General features: G+C 48.9%; 1 protein-coding gene, 1 long non-coding RNA gene and 2 other non-coding genes across 5 annotated transcripts; 1 reads left to right on the forward strand and 3 right to left on the reverse strand.

Moving 5' to 3' along the window:
- Positions 1-203: 203 nt before the first annotated feature.
- LOC131832680 (uncharacterized) lies at positions 204-11,667 on the reverse strand. Its single transcript, XR_009354136.1, has 4 exons — positions 11,608-11,667; positions 6,048-6,198; positions 4,015-4,186; positions 204-3,691 (listed from the first exon to the last, which is right to left on the reverse strand). It is a non-coding gene; the product is annotated as an uncharacterized LOC131832680 (long non-coding RNA).
- On the reverse strand, positions 7,706-7,778 carry TRNAK-CUU (transfer RNA lysine (anticodon CUU)). Its single transcript has one exon. It is a non-coding gene; the product is annotated as a tRNA-Lys (tRNA).
- Positions 8,250-8,321, reverse strand: TRNAA-UGC (transfer RNA alanine (anticodon UGC)). Its single transcript has one exon. It is a non-coding gene; the product is annotated as a tRNA-Ala (tRNA).
- On the forward strand, positions 10,662-21,298 carry TRIM7 (tripartite motif containing 7). 2 transcript variants are annotated; one of them, XM_059175983.1, is made up of 8 exons: positions 10,662-11,353; positions 12,280-12,375; positions 13,503-13,733; positions 14,502-14,524; positions 14,821-14,936; positions 15,442-15,477; positions 16,930-17,468; positions 17,947-21,298. In XM_059175983.1, exons 1-7 carry the CDS (start codon positions 10,847-10,849, stop codon positions 17,439-17,441), a joined length of 1,521 nt encoding a protein of 506 aa, XP_059031966.1. In that variant the 5' UTR covers positions 10,662-10,846; the 3' UTR covers positions 17,442-17,468; positions 17,947-21,298. The 2 variants fall into 2 exon arrangements, with proteins under 2 accessions (XP_059031966.1, XP_059031967.1); XM_059175984.1 differs by lacking the exon at positions 10,662-11,353 and adding an exon at positions 11,975-11,994 and having other exon boundaries at positions 17,947-21,295.
- Positions 21,299-21,464: the final 166 nt, after the last annotated feature.

Below are 21,464 nucleotides of genomic sequence, written 5' to 3' on the forward strand. Positions count from 1 at the left end.
GCCAGAGGGGACAGGCATCCCATTGCCATCTCCCAGCAAGCTAGGGGCATCCTTTTGCTACAATTCCTGCGTCTCTTTCCCCTCCACTGCTTCCACGGTTGCCCCTCCAGCGAGGCGCAAATGGGAATCCATCTGGTTGTTATGCCCGAGTTTTCGCTTCCGAGAGACCACCAAGGAGCCAAGCACCGATGCAATCACACGAGGGTTTATTTGACAAGTTTAAGCTTGGGCCCAAGTATACCTGACACAGCAGAGTAGGGACTTGGATCCTGAGCCAGATTACAGTCAGAGTTTTTAAAAAGCAGAGTAGGGGTGGACTCGGCAGTGGGTGAGGAAAAAGGGGGTTATGATGATGTAAGTCTCTAAGGAATTTTGGAAGCGAGGTCTCCAGGACCTTGAGGGGCCAGCTTTTGTCTGGGGAAAAGGTTATTCATTATCAGTAATAAAAAATCTCCTCATGAGACCCTTTAGATGTATATCACTGGGTCATATGTTTGGGAATGATTGCTGACACTATTTTGGAGGTTTAGAGATAAAGTTTCACATTTCTCCTATCAAGTGTCCTTGTTAGTGAGATTTAGGTTTAGAAGAAATTTAACTTTATTTACATTTCCTTCTGCATCAGTCTCCTTTAGTTTTATGGTGGGGAGGGCAACATTATTGTTAAGATAGCTTCTTTGTTGTAAATCTCTAGGACATTTGTAAACCAAGGGAGACTCCTGTCTTGCAGGATTGTGATCTCTGCAAGTTAACTATTTGTTTTTCTTTTAGGGCAGCCAGGGGTGCCTGAGGAATGTCACACATACTACAGAGGGGAGGGGAGTGGGTGGAGAGGAGGCACAAGGTGCCAGCTTTTGCTTTGTCAAGATGGCTGTGCTTATGTCAGGGCTAGACTCGAGGTGGGTACAGCCTTGTTTTTCTTGGCCTCCACATGGTAAGTGATCGCTGCTCTTAGCACAAAAGAGGCAAGCGCTGATCAGTTCAGACATTCAGTAAACACAAGGAAAGGAGGAGTTTGGGTCTTTATCCTCCTTGGCGAAAGTGGCCATATGGAGGCAGAAAGACTCTCTCTGATTTACCTTTCAGAAGGTAAATCCTTCAGGAACGGTGACCAGAAGGTGTGATGGGAGTGAGACTGAGTCAGAGAGAGGAACTGGAGATACACAGTCCTGTTCTAGACAGGAAACAGCACAGCAGTGGGAGGCAGTAGTCAGATGGGAGAAGTGGGTGAAGGAACTAGGTGCATGGTTTATACCTGGGCAGGAGAGGGGGCTCCTTGGGTTCTGCTTTAGATGGTTTAGTAACAGAAATCAAAGTCTGAGGGCAGGAGTACGGCCAACACTGACTCCACTTTTGGCCCTCCATCCTCTTCAAGCCAGGGCAATGACCTCCCTCCCACTACATGTTCCAGGCCCGTGGAGGTTAATTAATGTTATGACACAGAATTTGGGAAGGCTTGTTCTGATCTTCCCTAAAGTGGCACACAGGAGGCACCACTCTAGGTAACTAGTAGAGATCCTTTGATGTACAGATGGCGCCACTTTAGATAACTACCCTCTGACCTCACCACCGTATTCCTCATTCCATAAAATCTAGGGATTAAGGTCTGGACTGCACAAAGAATAGCTGTGGAGAATGGCCCAGCACCGCCTGGATGGTCTGTCCCCACCCATAGTCCCTCAGTAAGTTATCCTGAATGAAACTCACCATAAGCGATATGGAGTGGCTTGCTTTATTTTTCCTCTCTTAATGTGCCTTCTCACTCTAGAGGATACATTACTGGCTCTCCACCTTCTAACACTAAGGAGTGGGGGGGGGGGTGAGAGAGAAGTAAGGAGTTCAGTCTTGAACAGGTTGGACATGTCGAAACGTCCAAGACACATGTATCTGAAGCTTGGGGAGAGCTGTCTTTGCTGGAGCCACAGATGGGTGGGGTAGAGGTTGGGTCAAGCTGTCAATCGCAGTGTGATTCTCCAGGGAGATAGTCCTGAGTAGACAGATGGAGGAGTCAGAATAGGAGTAAAGCTAGCAATGAAGCTTCCACTGAGGCCAAGGGAGTCAAGATGTACAAAAAAAAAGAGGAACAGATCTATAGAGTCAAATTCCATACATGGTCTAGTAAAGGAATGTGATAAGGCCTCTATGGATTGGGCCACCTGCAGGCCCCTGGTGATCTTGATGAGAGAACTAGACTCATAAAAGAGGACCTCCTGCCCAGTGGTTTGGTGGATAGGGGCTTACAAATTGAAAACGCTCAAGGATCCCGACTCAGCAGAACTCCACCTCTATTCCAATTCCTGTCTCCACAGAATCAGCATAGGTGACCAAAAAAACCCATTTTGCAATATTAAACCATCAATAATAATCTTACATTTGCAGATATAGAGATCTACATATACCATGTGTTAAGCCTCATCCCAAATATGGACATTCAATGCTAGAATTGATTAGTTTTATTTTTAGAAAATACTGGAAAGATTTAATTACATTTCCAAATTTTAAATTTTCAGCTTTATTTAAATAACATTGACTTAGAATTTGGTATTTCAATATCCTTTTTATTTTTAATAGATAATTCCACCTAATTTAGAAGAAACAATCATTTCTGAAGCATATGTAAAACTAATTTTATTTTTGGCTAATTTATATCTACATTTTGATGAAATATATTCAAAGCTCATATTCTTTGAATATGTTTACCATTTCCTTAATCCTTTAGGTTGTTAGTGTCAATCCAGCTCAAAATGGGTGAAAACTTAAACCCTCGAGCTGTTTTGCTAGAGGAAAGAGACAAAATAGAGAGAATTATCTAGTCTCAAACCTCCAAAGCCGCATTTACCTTCCTTGCTGCAATGCCTGCTTTCTTTCATTCCCTGTTTTGTTTTGAGTTGCTGAATGTGACCGGCTTCCGGATCTACTAATTGGTGGAGCTGGGCAGTTAGACAATATTACCCGGGGCCACGAGGAATGGTTCTAAGAGCTCTGCCTCCCTGGTTGGGTAGAGACCCTGGCAGGGTCCATGACTATAAGTCTTATTAGACTCATGAAACAATCACACAATTATCTGTTTCTGTGGTGTAGTGGTTATCCCGTTCACTTAACATGTGGAAAGTCCCTGGTTCAAAACTGGATGGAAACAATAAGAAGTCATTAGTGTTTTTCTCTTTATCTAGAACAGTTTCAGTGAATTTGTTTACTTCAGTCATCTGTCTTTGGAACCTACGTGCATATATGTTTGAATACTTTTTATATTTTTACACGTACTCTTGTCTTTTCTCATTCTTGACCTGTTCACTTCAACCAATACAGTCCAGGCCTCAAGGTCTGTGGTATTAGAAGGTGGTGGATGTCTTTGGAGCACTCCTTCAAAGAACTTACGAGCATGACGGGTTAAAAGGCAACAAAAGGCAAGAAGGCCACGCAACCACACATGAAATATTAAAAAGTGCAAGCAGGCATGAGCTGGAAATATATGGTGGAAGTTAGGCAGGCCAGGGAAAAGTACTCTCAGGGAAGACCTAGCAGTGGTAATTACCGCACCAGGCACACACTCTGTGCTGATGGTGTCCGGTCCTGTTTTAGGGGTCAGCCTCAAAGGAGCCTAACCACCCCGGGAGGTAGGTAACATTGTTGTCCCCGGTTTCCAGGTGACGCCACTGACGCACAGACACTTCACAGAGGGTGAGGGAACCTGGGGGTACAGGAAACAGAAGTGGGAGCTAAAGGATGGAGGAGAGGAAAAGCCGCAGGGCACCGAGAGAAATTCAAGCAAGCCCCGCGGGGAAAGCAGCTTTGGTTCTGCCCATGGACTGTCAGTGATTGGCTGGGTGAGGCCAACGGCGATGGCGGCCAGTCCACACCACTGCCACTCCCACGTGCAAGTTTAAATTCTTCTACCCCCCTGGTTTCACTCTCAGCTTGGGGCCTCCATCCACCTGTCCTCAGGGGGCCCACCCCTGCTCCTCCAAGTGGTACCCTACTGCCGCTCCCGCCTGCCCCCTAAGGCAAACCCACCTGGCGTCTATCCTGCATTCCTCCCACTGTGTCCTCCTCAGTGGTGGTGAACCGTCAAAAGGACCATCAGTCCCTCCAGAGGTGTCTCACCCAGCCGCCCTCTTCACTCAGCCTCACTGGCAGCTCATTGGTCTGGAGCCTGTGGGATGCTGCAGGTGTGTAGAAGCAGGCTCTAGAGTTCAAGAGGGGAAAGAAAGTGAAGGCTTCAGGGAAGCAGCCCAGCGACTTTTGGGGGAGCCCCCCAAGCCCAATATCATTACTGTACAAAATTACTTACCTAATTTTTTAAATCTCTCACTCATAAGGATATAAACTTTTGCTTTATTTTAAAAATATTTTTATTAGGAAATTTAAAGTAGAGACAATGGTATTATGAAATGCCAAGTGCCCATCATCCAGCTTCAGTTTTCTCTCTTCTACAATTCCAATTTTATCTCTTCCCACCCCACTGGCTCTATCTCAGAGGGTGAAAAGAACTGTTAGAAAATTAATGAGGGAGATCTGACAGAGTGGCAAGCAAACAGAGGACAGCATTAGAGAAGGGCTAAAAAAGATGTATCAGAAGAGGTGACTGAGCTTAGTCAGGAAAAAAGGAGCCAGCCTTTCAAAGATCTTGGGAAGAGGCCTTTGGGAGAGGGAGCTGAGTGTTGGAAGGCTCCAAAGTAGGAGTGTGCTTGGTGGATTCAAGACGAAAAGAAAGACCAGGAACTTGGAGGATAAGGATTCACAGCCATACCTCCCTGGCTCTGACTTCTGGTGAATCGTTCCACACCAGCTGCTGATTTTGTTTACAAGTGGTTAGAAAAATGTGTGAAGGACACCGGATCTATACTCTTAAGAGGACTTCCAGGCTAATGAGAAATACAGTAGGACTTCGATATGGAGTTTTTAAGGACAGATAATGAACACATAGGCTCATTCAGAAGATTGCAAGTAGACAATACACATGGTGTTTCTAACTGCTATGAGTTGGTGGTTAGGGAGACAACAGCAGTAACTGAGGTTCAGGTCCTGGCTCTGCACTCTAGCTGTGACCTAATCAGTGCCCCCTTCTCCTCCATACTCAGTGGGGGTTCAGTCCATAATTGTCACCTGGAATGTCTAAAAGAAAATATCACCAGTGGCTCAGTTGTTCAGAATGACGCCTTTTGATAATCACAATTCATGAAGGAACTAGGGAAGGAACTAGTTAAAGGAACTAGTAACTTTTCCTGTTCCAGAAACTGCTGGTTTGATTTAAAAAACAACAGTATTAGTAAATTGAACTTCAAACCTTGAGAAAAACTAGGCTTTAACATTTACAACTAGATAAATTGAATATTAATCACACAACAAGTTAGTGTTTTTTTCTATATTAAAATACCTTCCTTAGTCCTTGGACATTAAACATCTCAAATGACAGCAGAGAGAGTTTCCCAAAATATCCAGTGATTTTAATCCAGTTGGTCCTGACACATAATGGAAGAGCAGGTCATTCTGGGTCATCTATTTGGCCACTCTTCCTTTAGCATGCAGTCCTCCAGAATTAGGTTGCTCTGGCTGACATTTTGTCTTCCTATTTGCCCCAAATTTACATTCCCCAGGACAACACCCATGTGACCGAGACCTGCCTTTTATTTAGGGGATTTTGCACCCACAAACAAATGTGATATACTATAAACAGGGCAGCATTTGATGGTAGTTGAACCATTTCTCCTGATGCTACACAGACCCTAAGAGAAAGGCTTTGCCAACTCTAGTAAAGGGAAACCACTGACTGTTAAATAGCTGATATTGGAGTATTTTTAGACTAGCTAGAAAATAGCCGTAAATAGCTTAAACGAGGAGATAATTATCGGTCTCAAATGAGGTTTTAAATGAAAATATTCAAGAGGATGGTTGATTTATTTATTTATATGTAGATCATATATTTATATAATTATATAAGTAAATTATAAATTATATATAATTATCATAAACTACAAGTCACATGCATGACCTAATAATTGAAATATGCCCCATATGACACCAAGACCAAGTGGAAAATCACATACAAATTTAATTTCTTGTATTTACTTGGATTCTTTCTGTCCAAGGGAGAAAATTCTCAGAATAAGAAATAATTGAGGCCTTTCCAGTGGTGTCGTGGCTTTGCAGTGATGTCATGGTTTTGAAGAAAACATGATAGCCTTCACAGAAACAAGCCTGAAAAAAGAAAAATGGTGTTGTCCTATAGAAGCCATAAATAAGAGTGACGCTGATCTTCAGAATCTTTTGCCTGAGTATGTTCCTGTGAGCTGCAAAAGGAAGGCCCCTCTTCCCGTCAGACAGTGCCCTGCAATGGATATCATCTTATCTTGTAGGACAAGCAGTGAGGGGATTTTGGGGGGATAGAGTCATGTCAGATTTGTTAAAGCTGCCCGTTGTCACCAAAGCAGTGGAGAAATAGGCAACATGGTTCATGGCTGACAGGAAGGATTATCAATCACCCCGTAGGATCTATAGTCCAGTGATTTATTTCCATAAAGTTACAATCACATATAAACCTTGACCCAGCAATCTCACTCCCAGGAATTTGGCCCACAGATATGAGTGCAAAAGTGCAAAATAACAACACTACATACTTATTTACTGCAGAATTTATTATAATAACAAGAGATTGGAAACAATACAAATGTCCTTCGGTAGGTGATCTGTTAAATAAACTATGAGTCATCTACAGGTGAACATTATGCATCTGCAAAAAAAAAGATTTAGAAAATTTTCTACATCTTGAGATGGAAAGATCTTCAAATATGAGTTATAATTATCTTTTTGTATAAAATAGAGGAAAATAGAAATATATTTGCATCAAAAGATATATGACTGTGCAAGACTATATACACAAGTACAAAAATTGTTACCTAATGAGGGAAGATGATAGACCCTTTTTGCTGAATATTTTTATGTATGGTTCAATTTTTTAACAGTACAGTGTACAAGCTACTCAAAAAAATGTTTTAAAAATTCATTTTGTGGAACTCTGTATTAAATGCTATGGTTGATTCTTCAAAAAATTAAACATAGAACTACCATATGTCACACTGGAATAAAAATTAGAAAGAAAAATAAGAAAAAAAAAAAAGAAATACGTATATTCTGCAATTCCACTTCTAGGTATATCCTCAACAGAAGTGAAAACAGGAACTTGAACAGATATTTGCACACCATGCTAATAGCCACATTTTTCACAAAAGCCAAAAGGGCAGAAGGAACCCAACCAAGTGTTTATAGACAGATGAAGGGTTAAAAAAAAGTGTAGCATGTGGATATATATAAAATGAAGAGTAGTCATAGTGATAGTAGAATGGTGGTTGCCAGAGGCTGGAGGAAGGACAGAACTGGGAGTTAGTATTGCCTGATGAAAAAGTTGTGGAAATGGATGGTGGTAATGGCTGCACAACTGTGTGAATGTGTGTAAAGCTACAGAACTGTACATGTAACAATTAGTGAAACAGGAAGTTTTATTACGCATATTTGAACAATTTTAAAAACTAATAATTCACATACACTTCTATAAAATTCATTTTGTTAGCAGTAAATCATAAATTAGTGAACAAAGCTATATCCACCAAAAAAACCTATATCCACAGGATCGCACACAAGAAATTTCCAGAATAGAATTTCTCCGTTCGTCCCGGAGGGAGTCAAGTGAACAAAAAAGGATACATAGCGCCCAACGTGGGACTCGAACCCACGACCCTGAGATTAAGAGTCTCATGCTCTACCGACTGAGCTAGCCGGGCGCCCGAGAACCTATATTTCAACAATTCTTAATTCAAGGTAGGATTCGGGTTATAAGCCGCTTCAGACATAAAAGGGGGTTTATTTGAAAACTCCAGCCGCTAGGAAAACCTGAAAACTCAACCTCCGCAGATCCTGCCCGACCGCCCCTCCCACCTGGGTCTGTTTTTTGCTTGCTCTGCTCTGCCAGCCACCCAGCCTTTTCCCTCTCCCGGAAAGCGCAGGGCGCAAAGGAGGGGGAAACGTGGGCCTCCTAATGTCATTCGCACGCTCACCTTGTGATATTTTAATCAGGAGGTTAGAGGTAGGGTCTGGGGATTGGAGTGGGTGGGTCCCGCCACTGCGGCCGCCGCCGAGGTTTCCATTCTGGGCGAACTCCAAGATGCCCAGAATTTCCCCTTAGGGCTCTGCGAACATTCGCCGTTTGGAAACTTGGCACGGAAGGAAAAAAAAAGGGAACCGCAACACCGCGTTGGAGATGCCGGGGATCGAACCCGGGGCCTCATACATGCAAAGCATGCGCTCTACCACTGAGCTACATCCCCACTTTCCTCGAACCTTCTCTGTACCTTCCCTTGGCTGCTTATTAGTATGGACAGTGGGTGTGCGACGAGCCTAGTAAGACAGCCCAGATGCTTGCAAAGCCGGTCGGGCAGGGCCGGAGGTGTGTTCTAGCCCTTCACTGACTCCAGGGCAGCGGGTATCCATTGAGGGACACTGGCGGGGAGAACAGGGCCGGAATAAACACCCGAAGGCAGCAGTGGAAAACAGGGGAAACCATCAGGCACGATGCCCCAAATGAACTGTGAGCCAAAAAGGGAAAGTAAGGAAGTCTGTGTACAGGCTGCTACGTTTATTAACCAGGAAGAACGGGAGTGTAGTAAACGACATAATATTTGTGTAAAAATAATTCACAATCGGAAAGTTGATCGTTTGGGATGGAAGGAGACTGGAGCATAGACCCTGGGCACATTTTTCGCTGTGAACCACATCTGTAAATCTGAATTTGGAACCACGTTTTAATCAGTTCAACCCAAGACAAGTTTACTTTTCTTACTGTGCAACAAGAATTGCTCTAGAACCCTGGGGGTCCAGCCACGAACAAAACTGACACCGTCATCTCCTCTAACAGCTCAAATTCCAGAGTGTTAGAGAGAAAACAGAGCCAGGTTGAAGGACAAGAGTGTGGTAAGAGGTGATTTTAAACAGTGTTGTCCCGGCTGGCTTTGCTGAGAGATGACATTTGGAACAAGAACTGGAAGGAGGTGGGAAGTATGGGAAAGCCATGCAAGTATGGGAAAAGAGAGGTCCCAGTAAAGGTAAAAGCCAGTTCAAAGGTGCTGAAATAGGATCTTGCTGGCATTTTGCAGGAATAGCAAGGCAGTCCCTGTGAGAAGAGAGGAGTCAACAGGGAAGAGTGATAGGAGATGCAGGTAGAGAGGCTGGGTGCAGGGGGTGGGGTCAAAGAACAGGTAGGGCGTTTGGAGGATTATAAAAGACTTCAACTTTTACTTTGAGCAGTGGGAGCCAATGGAGGGTCTGAGCAGAGGAGAACTTAAAATTGATCTGACTTAACATTTCAACAGGACTGTTCTCAGAGCTGGGTGGAGAAGCTGGGGTAGGGCAGTGTGACCAAAGGGGAGAGAACTGTTGTGATCATGAGGTCATTGGAGATGGTGCAGTGGAGGGTGTGAGTGAGGACACACAGGGGACTGAGGGTGGAGCATGTGCATTTTTTCCTCTTGGGAGTCACAGGGAGGACTCCCAGTTTGGCCTGAGCACCTGGAGGGATGGAGTTGATGTTACATGGGGTGGTGTGGGGAAGGCTCTGGAAGGAACAGGTGGAGGGGCAGATGAGAAGTACAGTTGTGGATATGGTGAGTGTGTGATACCCCTTAGAACATGCTACTGGGAGTGGGATGTGAGAACCAGGAACAGCAGGGGATGCTGGGTGGGGATGTGTACTGTGGCATCTGCAAGAGGGTCTTTCAAGCCGAGGAAGTGGAAGAGATCAGGAGTGAGTATAGACAGAGGTCCAAGAACTGAGCAAGTGCAGGAAGAGGAGGAAGAACCCACGAGGGAGGCCAAGAAAAAAGTAGGAGAGCCAGGGACTACAGCATCCGCAAAGATGCCTGGGAAGAGTGTCAGCAAGGAGGAAGCATCAGAGGAAAGGGCAGGTGAGGTAGGCCCGAGGAGGAGCCTTTGCCTTTAGGTTACTGAGGTCACTGGTAACTTTGACAAGAGTGGTTTCTGAGGAGGGTGGTGTCTAATGCCCGCCCCGAGTGCCCTTTGGGAATGAGGAATGGTGGTGGAACCAAATATTCCTGGCAGTTCTGGAGGGACAGTAGAGGACTGGGTTCATTTGGTGGAGATTCAAATGGGAAAATGTATTGTAAATGTATTATTTGTTCAAAGCCAAGAATTAAAGAAAGAATAAACAAGGGGGAGAACAACGGTGGGAGAAGAAGCCACAGAAGTGGATACAAGGCACGCTTGGAGGTGGGGGCAAGAGCCACGTTCCAGACCCTAAATTTAGCTCAGCCCCGGTCCAGGACAAACCTGCACTCCGGGAACCTGACACTGCGGCCCGGGCGCTAGGCCCTTGGCCCGGCCGTGCTAGGTGGGGCTCGGGAGTGGCGCCCAGCTGTGCGCCCACCAGTCCAGGCCCGTTTCCCAAGGCTGCCTGGGTCAGGTTGGGGGTGCCTAGAGAGGCTAGCGGAGGGTCTGGGCGAGGTGGGGGGGGGGCGACGGAGAGGGGACGCCAGGGGACGGAAGAGGCTACAGATCAAAGCCAGTGTTTGAGGGGCCCCGAGTGGGGCCCACGGCGCCCGCCCGCACTTGGATCCGATCCATAAATATGGTCTGGCCCGCCCACCGCGCGCTCGCTCCGGTCTCGCTTCCCGGCCGGGCAAGCTCTCAGCTCCGGTCTCCACCAGTCCGGCTCCTGCCCCGCCCTTCCTCTCCCAGTGGGTGCTCGGAGGCCGGACCTGGCCAACCCACTCGGAACCGCGTACTGTCGGGCCCCTCTACTTCCCCAGCACCGCCCGGCTCAGGCACGCCGAGGGAGCGCATGGCAGCGGTGGGGCCGCGGACGGACCCCGGCGCCGGTGCCGAGGCGCTGGCACTGGCCGCGGAGCTGCAGGGGGAGACCACCTGCTCCATATGCCTGGAGATGTTCCGCGAGCCGGTGTCCGTCGAGTGCGGTCACAGTTTCTGCCGCTCCTGCATTGCGCGCTGCTGGGAGCGCCCCGCCGTGGGAGCCCCCGCGGCGTCCCGCCCGCTGCCCGGCCCGCTGCCCTGCCCGCAGTGCCGAGAGCCCGTGCGACCCGGCCAGCTGCGGCCCAACCGGCAGCTGGCCTCGGTGACCACGCTGCTGCGGCGCTTCAGTCTGCCGGCGGCCGCGCCGGGGGAGCGCGGGCCCGCGCAGGCGGCAGCGGCCGGGTGCGTCCAGCACGGCGAACCGCTCAAGCTCTACTGCCAGGACGACGGGCGCGCCATATGCGTGGTGTGTGACCGCGCCCGTGAACACCGCGCGCACGCAGTGCTGCCGCTGGACGAGGCTGTGCAGGAAGCGAAGGTGAGCGCCGCGCCCTGCCCCCACCCCCGCGCAGACAGCCAAGACCCAGCTCTCGCGGCGTTCCAGCGCGCGCGGCGCAGACGGCCGGCGGGCAGGCGGGGGGGCCCGGGGGAGACCCTGCCTCTTTCCTCCTTTGCCGATCTACCTACCCAGCGCTGGGTGCTGAGTGCGGCTCTCGCTGTGTCGCCGCTGCTCCGCCAACACCACCCTCCCACCCATCCTCGAGTTTCCCTCTGGGCTCCCTACTGGCCCACCTTCGCGATACCTCCACAGACTTGGCGATTCTCTCCACGGCTTCCAGCAGTGTCTCAGCCACACCCACACTTCCCTGCCCCCTCTCTCCGCCCTTTCCCTGGGCGTGGCGGTGTGCTGCGCCCTCGCGTCCTGGGCCCCAGTGGGAGGCCTTCTGAGGGGTTGGGGCCAGGCAGTGGGGGACTCCTGGGTTGAGTAGAGAACCAAAGGCAGTCTTGGGCTGTGTCAAAGATACGGATCTGGGGCAGTCTCTTCCCTGCCTCCTTTCTGGGGTGTCCACAGAGGCTATGGGCACACAGCCCCAGTCTTTCTTTAGTCCTTACCCCACTCCAGCCCTCCCATCCAGGAGGCTTTCTGATGGTGAGGAGGAAAGCAGCGGGGAAGACTAGGTAGGCTGGGCTTGTACATAGCCTGCAGTTCAGCTTGTATTGTGTACAGATGGTCTTTAGGAAATAAGACCTTGGGGCTTAGGAGTTACCCTTCAGTTGCCCTCTTCCCTTATGTGAGCCTGTGCAGGTGGTAGCCATCCCTATGTCCAGATATGGCTTCAACCCTGCCTCCTCTATTCAATGAAGAGGTTCTCTTTCTCCTGGATAGCTCCAGAAAGGCACAAGTTGGGGTTTCCAGAGTCCTCCCCCATAATGTCTCCTTTCTCACCGCCCCCCCCCCCACAGGAACTCCTAGAGTCCAGGCTGAAGGTCTTGAAGAAGGATCTGGAGGACTATGAGGTGTTCCGTTCCACGGAAGAGAAGGAGAGCAAGGAGCTTCTGGTGAGCTGAACACCCCCCTGGTGCTCCCCCAGGTGGGCCCTCTTTCAGTGACAACAGAGGACCGCCCACCATCCTGGCCCTGTGGGGGCATTCTTTAAAAAGAAGTAAAGTCAAGAGTGAAAATTGGAGGGATGACAAATGTTAAAGGAGAACATTTAGCTGAGTAAAATTTTTTAGATATTATTGTCTTTATTCAGCAATTCATGAATGGGGCAGCAGCCCATCTAGCAGATAGGAAAGAACTCTGAAAGGGCGCCTGGGTGGCTTGGTTGGCTAAGCGTCTACCTTTGGCTCAGGTTTTGATCCCAGGTCCTGGGATTGAGCCCATGTCGGGCAGCCTGCCTCTCTGCCTGCTGCTCCCCTTTTTTGTGCTCTCTCTTTCTCTCTCTCTCACACAAAAAACAAGAACAACAAAAACAAGCAAGCAAACAAACAAACAAACAAAAAACCCCAAACTCTGAAAAGCTATACAAGGCAAAAGATTTTATAGGCAGAAAGAAGCAGGAACAAGGAATTTATACTACGCCAAAAAGCAGATTGGTTATTACAAAGTTACTATCCCTCTTGGGGAGAGTAGGGGTTTATCAGGTAGTTACTTAACTAATGCTGATCAGGGGATTCTTGCTTGTCTTTTTTAAAATTCTATTTCTGGGAAAATTGAATCTGTAATTACATCTCTGTTTCCTGGTATGGGACTTAGCATGGGTGACTCCATTTTGGGCCCCCAGTCTTGTTTTTAACTCAAAATACATGTGTTTGGGCATGAGGAGGAAGTGACCTCAGTTTAATCCATACAGTGGCTCTGAGAGACCCTATTTTATTCTTCCTCCTTTCCAAATGAGACAGCTATAGCCCAGGGTGGTTCTGTGGCAAGTTTGCTGCTGCTCTAGGTTGGTGAGAAAGCACATTTGTGACAGGGGATATGGGAGCATGTGTTGAAGCCACTGTGTGCTCAGAGTTGGGATATTTAAACTAGAAGATGTGGGTGGTGGGTATGTATAGGTGAGCCTCTGACCGCTGAACAGTGAGGTGGGTGGAATTCTGTCCAGTGGGATGACTGAGGCTACTCTCCAAATGCTACATCTTGATGTGCCATTGCCTGTCCAACTTCTACTTTCCTGACACAGAAGCAGATGGCAGCTGAGAGAGAGAAGGTGAGTGCAGAGTTCCAGGCACTGCGGGCCTTCCTGGTGGAGCAGGAGGGCAGGCTCTTGGGCCTTCTGGAGGAGCTGTCCCGGGAGGTGACACAGAAGCAGAATGAGAACATAGCTCAGCTTGGGGGTGAGATCACCCATCTCTCCAAGCTCAGCAGCCAGATCCAGGAGACATCTCGAAAGCCTGACCTTGACTTTCTCCAGGTGAGTCTGGATTGGCCAGAGGTATGAATCATTTATCCTAAGGCATCACAAATGGCAAGTGAGAACAGAGTCAGATTCTGTGAGTTTAGTAGAATCACATACTTGAGCAGAAGAGGACTGGAGAAGACTGCCCCGATTCTCCCAGGGTTAAAGGTATAAAAAGATTCAAAACTTTCTTGACCTTGAGCCACAATAAAGATCTTTCTGGTTTTACTCAGCGATTCATGAATTCATAACAGACAGAAAGGAGATCCAAAGAGCTATATACAAGGCATAGAGAAGCCTTGTGACAAAAGTCTCAGAAAAGAATGCTTCTCTTTAATACATGCATTTGATATTTTGACATTTTCTACTCTACTTTCTTTGAAAGTAAATAGTCACAATCCACAAATAAACATCACAGGTCACAAATGGGTCAAGCATGGTCATTTAAAAGATGCTGATCTGAGTGACCAGTCATTGCCAAAGGACTGTTCTTATCTGGGGTGGTGTCGAGAGCGCAGGAAACACTAGATCCCAGCACATGGCTCCAGTGATGAATCTGTAATGAAGGGAGCCTTTGCAAGGCTGTGGGAAGGGAGGTGATGAGACACCCAGTCATCAGCCACCAGCAGAAAGCCATTGCCATCTAGACCCATGCAGATGGTGGGGGCTGGTACACGGTACTGCTTATTCCTCTAGAAGCAGGACAAGAGACCAGTTTATTTTATCAAGGGTGACTGGAGGTTACCTGATGCTGAGTTGGTTTTCTTTTATCCTTCTTTCCAGGAATTCCGAAACACACTAAGGAGGTGAGTGGACCTAAGAGTTACTTAGGCCTCTCCAAGCTGGCTCTTCTCTTTTTCCACTGAGCTGTCTCTCTTTACTCCCTCACCCCTGACCTCTCACCTCCCAGCTCCTACACTATCTTATCTGTGTACCTCCCCAAGGCAAATGTCCACCTGCCTGGCTGTGGATATTTTGGTGTAAGATCAGCCTCTCCTTTCTTCAACTCTCCCCAGCAGGAGGACCTTGCCATCCTAATTGTCTTAGCCCAGTGGGAATAGGACAGTGTTTGGGGGCCTTCCTCAGGGTCTTTGTCCTGCAGATGCAACAATGTGCCTGGCCCCAAGCCAACCACGGTCTCTTCTGAGATGAAGAATAAAGTCTGGAATGTTTCCCTCAAGACCTTTGTCTTAAAGGGGTTGCTCAAGAAGTTCAAAGGTAAGAGGCCTGTGCTTGGGCCTGGGCCATGCAGTGCTGGTGGCCATGTTGTGTTTTGGTAGTTTAGGCACCAAGGATGTGCCTTTCCAAAAGCTATGTGAGAAAATAGGAGCTAGGGTGTGTCGAGGCCAGACTGGTGCAGGGAAATGGTGGTAGCAAATCCATTCAGCAGCAGCCCCCCATCTCCCTAGCACAAAGATTCCCCCAGGGACAGTCAGGGTAGAGGGGGATATAGGTGCAAAAAGAGGGATGAGGAAGAAGAGCTCAGCTCAGACCAGCTCAGGCAAAAGAGGCGGAAGCTGGAGAGGTAGAGCTAGGATACTGCCCTTCCCCATCCCTGACACTTGACCCAGTGCCTGCACATCAACTCTCAGCCTTTGGGGTATCTGGGGAGTGGGTGAGCCGGTAGGGCTATAAATGTCAGAGGAGGTGGTATTGCTATCATTGTCAAATAGACAATCTCCCCAGTCAGTTACACATACACTGCTTTGTTTTTCCTCCTCAGAGGATCTTCGGGGAGAGCTGGAGAAAGAGGAGAAAGGTATGATGGTTGTTGTGAAAGGGAGTTCCCCTTATCTGGCCATGCAGAGAATCCAGTCCTTGCCCATGAAGTTTCTCTGGGCTTTGTGCATGTTTGTTCCGTCTGCTTGCCTGCCTCTGCTTTCTGCTGTCTGCTTCCTCATCCTTGCCTCCCAATTCTGGCTCCCTCAGGCTGCAGTGGGACTTGTAGGCCTATAAATTGTGGGTCACTCCCTTGGACCAGGCGCTCTCCCCTCTCCCATACAGACAGAGACCTCTCCTGGGGACACAGGTTGTATGTGTGTTGGGGGGTGGCGCATTGGGGGTGGTCAGGGAAAGCAGGAGGAGACTGAAGAGAGGAAGGGAGTTTACTCCCTCTGATTACTGCAGAACTCTGGGGTGAATGGGAGCCAAACCCACAGGAGGGCAGGCGAGGGGAGGGCACGTACTCCTGATGCTGATGACTGAACAAGCTAAGTCAGAATTTACCTTGGAACAATCTAAACCAGCTGAGTCAGACCATGCCCCTCCTTTGTGCGGAACCCTGGGACAGCCCGTCTCCCTCACCACAGTCCTCACTGTGGTCTTCTAGGCTGAGGGATCAGGCCTCAGTGCACACTCTTCCCCTGGTTTCCTCTGTGTAGACATGACAAGCCCTCCTACCTGCTCTTGAAGTACACCAAGCACACACCCACCTCAGGGCATTTGCACTGCATTGGCTGGGGCTCAGCCTGGTGTATGCTTCCTCTAGACCTCAGTATAAGTGGCTTCCTCACTTCCTTTATGTCATTGCTGAATTGCAATGAGGCTGAATTGCAGTGAGGCTTTTTCGCTTTCCCTCGCCACTCTGAAATTACATCTTTCTCTCCTGATTCTTCTTATCATCCATATTTATGTTTTATTGTCTCTTCTCCCCTCCCCCCAGAAAGGAAGCTGCAGGAGGGCAGGGATACTGAACTGTGGGATTCCCCTGGGCAACAGCAGTCCTGGAAGATAGTAATTAGGACAAGTGTGCACATTTTAAGTTTTTATTATGAAAATTTTAAACATACACAAAAGTAGGAGATCTCAATGAATATTACATTCTCATCACACAACTTCAACTAATATTTTTCTTAAACACCCTTACCCACTTCTTCCCACTAGAAGCAAATCACAAATAAGTTCTTTCCATAAATATTTCCATAAATGTTATCTCTAAAGATATACTTTAAAAAATTAGAAAACCATGAAACCATAGTCACCATTAGAAAAGGGAACAGTTCCTTCCAGTATCTAGTGTTCAAAATCCCCGCCCCCCATTGTCTTTTAAATGGGATTTGTGGATCTCTTTGAACTGGCATCCCAGTCAGGTTCCTACCCTCCACCTGTCTGACTTCCCCGAGTGCTTGTGGGGGGATGGCGGTGGAGAGGTAGCCGCGGAGGGCTGAGCGAGGGGCTTGCACGGGACGTCCCTCCCTGTGTCTGCCTTCAGTGGAGCTGACCCTGGACCCGGACACGGCCAACCCGCGCCTCATTCTCTCTCTGGATCTGAAGAGCGTGCGCCTCGGACAGCGGGCGCAGGACGTGCCCTGCCACCCATGCCGCTTTGACACCAACACGCGAGTGCTGGCGTCCTGTGGATTCTCCTCTGGCCGGCACCACTGGGAGGTGGAAGTGGGCTCCAAGGATGGCTGGGCCTTCGGTGTGGCGCGGGAGAGCGTGCGTCGCAAGGGCCTCACGCCCTTCACCCCAGAGGAGGGCGTCTGGGCGCTGCAGCTCAACAGTGGCAAGTACTGGGCGGTGACTAGCCCCGAGCGGACGCCCCTCAGCTGTGGCCAGCTGTCCCGCGTGCGGGTGGCCCTGGATCTGGAGGTGGGGGCCGTGTCCTTCTACGCCGCGGAGGACATGCGCCACCTGTACACTTTCCGCGTCAATTTCCACGAGCGCGTGTTCCCCCTTTTCTCCGTCTGCTCCACCGGCACCTACCTGCGAATCTGGCCTTGAGAGGGCTTCGTCCGCCTGCCCCAGAGGGTGAGTCAGGCAAGGGTGCCTTCCTCCTTGTCCCGGCTGCCCAGGGGAGGCAGTTAAAGTTACCAGTGTCGGAGCCTCCTGGTAACCTCGGGCCTGCCCCACTCGCCGCTCCTCGGACTTGGCCTGGGCGGCCTTGGAGGGGCTCCTGCAGACCCACAACACTGGAGCCAGCGGAACAGGCGATGTGGAAAAGGGTTCCGCCGGCACCTGAGCGGGGGAAGAGAGTCCTTGGCCCCTAGGGCCTGTCCTCTGCCTGCTGGCAGCAAGTGGATCTGGCCTGAGTTATGGGGAAGTGGAGGGGGATGAGGAGGGAGCCCACGTGCTGACAGAGGTACTTCCCATCTCTGGGGCTTCCTGCCTGGGCTTGGCATGGCCTCTGGTTCTGTCCAGCAGCACCAAACCCAGTGCTGTCAGTGCGCAGGATCAGGCCCAGACAGCCCAGTTCACCATCCCTTCTGGTTTCCCTTCTTGTCTGCAGTCAGCTCTGCCTCCAGACACCTGGATCCAGCCGGCCTGGGGTCTCTACTCAGAAAGGAGTGCTGTACTCCCTCCCAGCTCAGAGAACAGCCTGGGCCAGAACTGGAAGGAGATTCTTGACCTGTACACGAGAGGAAAGCCCAGGACCTGGCTACCTACCAGTACTCCTCAAGCTGATGATACAGAAAGAGTGATATGTACATTCTCAGCCACAATGACAGCCCTGTGTTCTCACAGATGCCTGAACCCCTTTCAGATGCAAAGGTATAGTCTCCCTTGAGTAAGGAGACCACAGGTTATGGAATTTTGAAACACAGAACAGCACTTACGATTTTACAGACACAGCTGCCATCAGGAGGGGACTGCACATAGCACAGACATGCCTCTGACATACCCTTTCTAGAACTTGGCAAATGTATGCCAGCAGCAGTCTAGTGCCAAGGTCTATTCAGCCTGTGCCCTGGTGGGGTATTAATCCCTTGGCTGATTGTTCCCTAGCTTCTGTTTGGGTGGGCTTTGGGGAGGGGGTGTTGGGCTGTTCCCCACTTATTGCTCCCCAGGGAAAAGGGAAGAGGAGATGGAAATATAGACTGAGCTCATTTCTAGGGTAGCTGAGCTCATTCTTGACTCCCCCAGTCTGAGTGCAAGAGCACGGCAGGAGCAAAGGTTTCTGCTAGACTGGGTGAGCAGGTGTGTTTAAGTGTGTGAGCAATGTGTGCACATGTGTTAATATCTTGGATGGAGGGGGCAGGGGTGTATGTGTGTGGATTACAAAGAGGGCATTTATCAGCACATGAATAAGGTTTAGGTATTGCAAACAGACCTATGTCAGTTTGATAAGACCCTATTTTTCATTTGTTGTTAAATATTAGCCACCCCATATTTAGGTCAGGGGCCTAGATCTCATCCCCCACTACCTGGTTACCTGGCTAGATGAAAGCCAATTTCAGCCTATTCTGTCCCGCACAGGTTTAGACAGGTGTGTGGGCACGTAGGGACAGTGACAACTGGATAGTCTGGTCTGCAAGTGTCATGGAGTTCCTGAGAGGTTTCAAGCACACTTTGCATACAACGGTCTTACAGGGCAGGCATGATACTGTTCTAGAGGCAGACCCAGTGGACAAAGCACCAGGTAATCAGAATCTAGTGATTTATGGGCTGGGAACAGGATCATATAAGAGTCCAGCCTACAGGGGTGGCTGAGTCAGCTAAGTGCCTGGCTCCTGACTTCCGCTCAGGTCATGATCTCCAATGGTGAGATAGAGCCCCTTGTGGGTCTCTGTGCTGGGCGTGGAGCCTGCTTAAGATTACTCTTTCCCGCTCCATCTGCACAACTCCCCCCGCCCCCACACCAGCTCATGCTCTCTCTCTCCAATAAATAAATAAATCTTAAAAAAAAAGAGAGTCCAGGCTACAGTATTATTGTCTCATTCCAGAGGGTGAGTCCTATGTGGAGAGTAGCTTTAGAACACTATAGCCAATGCATGTATTTGAATACCACTAGTTTCTACAAGCAAAACCCATTTTTAACATTCACTTGCTAATTAAATTGGCTGATGTTATCATCAAGCCCTAATGGTATCTGGGCTTGTATGGGTTTTGCATTGAGTAGCACAGTTAAAGTCACATAACAACTGTGCTGCAGGATATATTACAGGTCACAGAAGGGGGTTATCTGGAGAGATGCCTATAGGGCCAGGTCTGGGGACTGCAGGGCTGGCTGGCTGTGTGTGTATTTCCAGCTTTTGTGTTTGCAAATGGGATTGTGTGCCTACTGGAATATGTGTATTTGCAGAGTAACTACACAGACATCTATATATCTGAAGAAATATAACAACAGTTACAATAACAATCACAGATTGGGGATAAGAGACGCTCTCTTTTGGTCACCAGGGCAGTGTAGTGACTTCGGATATCACTCTGCGGGTGTGAGGGTTTGTGTGATTGTGTGCATTTTTCTCTCCCATCCTTTGGGCATCCCAAGATCTGGGAGATGTTTGGGTCTCTGAAAGCAATGACTGGCTTAACTTGGTTCATTCAGATCCCACCTATGAATCCCAGATCCTTGAGTTGCATGAGCCATTTCCCTGAAAACACAAAAACAAAAACACAAAAACAAAACAAACAAACAAAAAAAACCAACAACAACAGCAGACCATTACATGGCTCAGCCTGCAGACTGTAGGGCACCCACAGACCCAAGTCACCTGGCCTTGCAGGGATCATGGGGCAGGTTGGGCCACCAGGTTAAGGTCTACCACTTGTAGCCATCATGCTGTTCTTTTATTTTATTTGTTTATTTATTTTTTGTTCTTTTAAGTTTTATCTCAAGTCTTTAATTCCAGTGAGTTAGCGTACAGTGTTTTATTAGCTTCAGGTGTACATTATAGTGATTCAACACGTCCCTACATCACCCCGTGCTCCTCATGACAGGTGTACTCCTTAATCCCCATCCCCTATTTAACCCCTCTTCCCACCCCATCCCCTTGAATAACCATCAGTTTGTTCTCTACAGTTAAGAGTCTATTCCTTGATTTGTCTCTTTCATTTTCCCCCCTTTGCTCATTTGTTTCCTAAATTACACACACGAGTGAAATCATATTTATCTTTCTCACTTACATCCTTTAGCATTAGGCTCTCTAGCTCCATCCATGTCCTCGCAAATGGCAAGATTTCAGGTTTTTTGTTGTTGTTGTTGTTGTTTGGTTTTTTTGTACAGCTGAATAGCATTGCATTGTGTAAATATACCCCTTCTTTATCCATTCATCAGTGATGGACACTGGGCTGCTTCCATATCTCGGACACCCGCCACTTTCTCATCTCCTGTCCCTCACTTGGGCTCTCATACTCTCCATGCCCCGTATCCCTTGGGCCTTTAGGGGCTCTTAGGAAACTGGTTCCGCAAGAGTTAAGGCGGTCCCAATGGGTTGCCTTTTCCTAATTTGTCTAATTTTCCTAATCCTTCACGCCCGGACCTTCTGATTTCTCCGACACCTCTCGGGCTCTCCCTCCAGATCTCTCGCTGCCCAACTGAATCCCACCCTCCAAGCCCGCACCTGGATTCCTTCAGGACAGGCCTGTTCACACTCTCCCCCTAACACCTCCATCGCAGCCCTGACCTCGTGCCCTCAAGCTCATACACAGCCAGTCTAGGCCCTCTCCAACCAACGGGTCTTTTCCCCTGACCCCTAAAACCCCGGAAGACCTCGGGCCCTCCTAAGCCCCGCCCGCTGGAGGTCCCACCCCTGCCCGCGTAGCTTCTTGTCTTCCTACTCACAGCCCGGCGGGGCGCTCCGTCTGCCCTCTTTCTGCGGGTAGTTCTCTCAGGGTCTGCGGCTTGACCTGCCTCCTTTGACACTGGCAGATATCGCTGCTGAGACGACGGCGGCGACATTAGGCTCTCTTCGGTTGAAAGGCGGCGGCTCGCCTCTCAGCACTTGGCTCCTCCCTGTGGCACTTTGAGGCTGCGCGGTGGATGGTGGCAGTCAACTGCCCTTGCGCAGAAAGCTTACTTGCAGC

This window comes from Mustela lutreola, chromosome 5 (genome assembly GCF_030435805.1).
Source record: "Mustela lutreola isolate mMusLut2 chromosome 5, mMusLut2.pri, whole genome shotgun sequence".
Lineage (NCBI taxonomy): Eukaryota > Metazoa > Chordata > Mammalia > Carnivora > Mustelidae > Mustela > Mustela lutreola.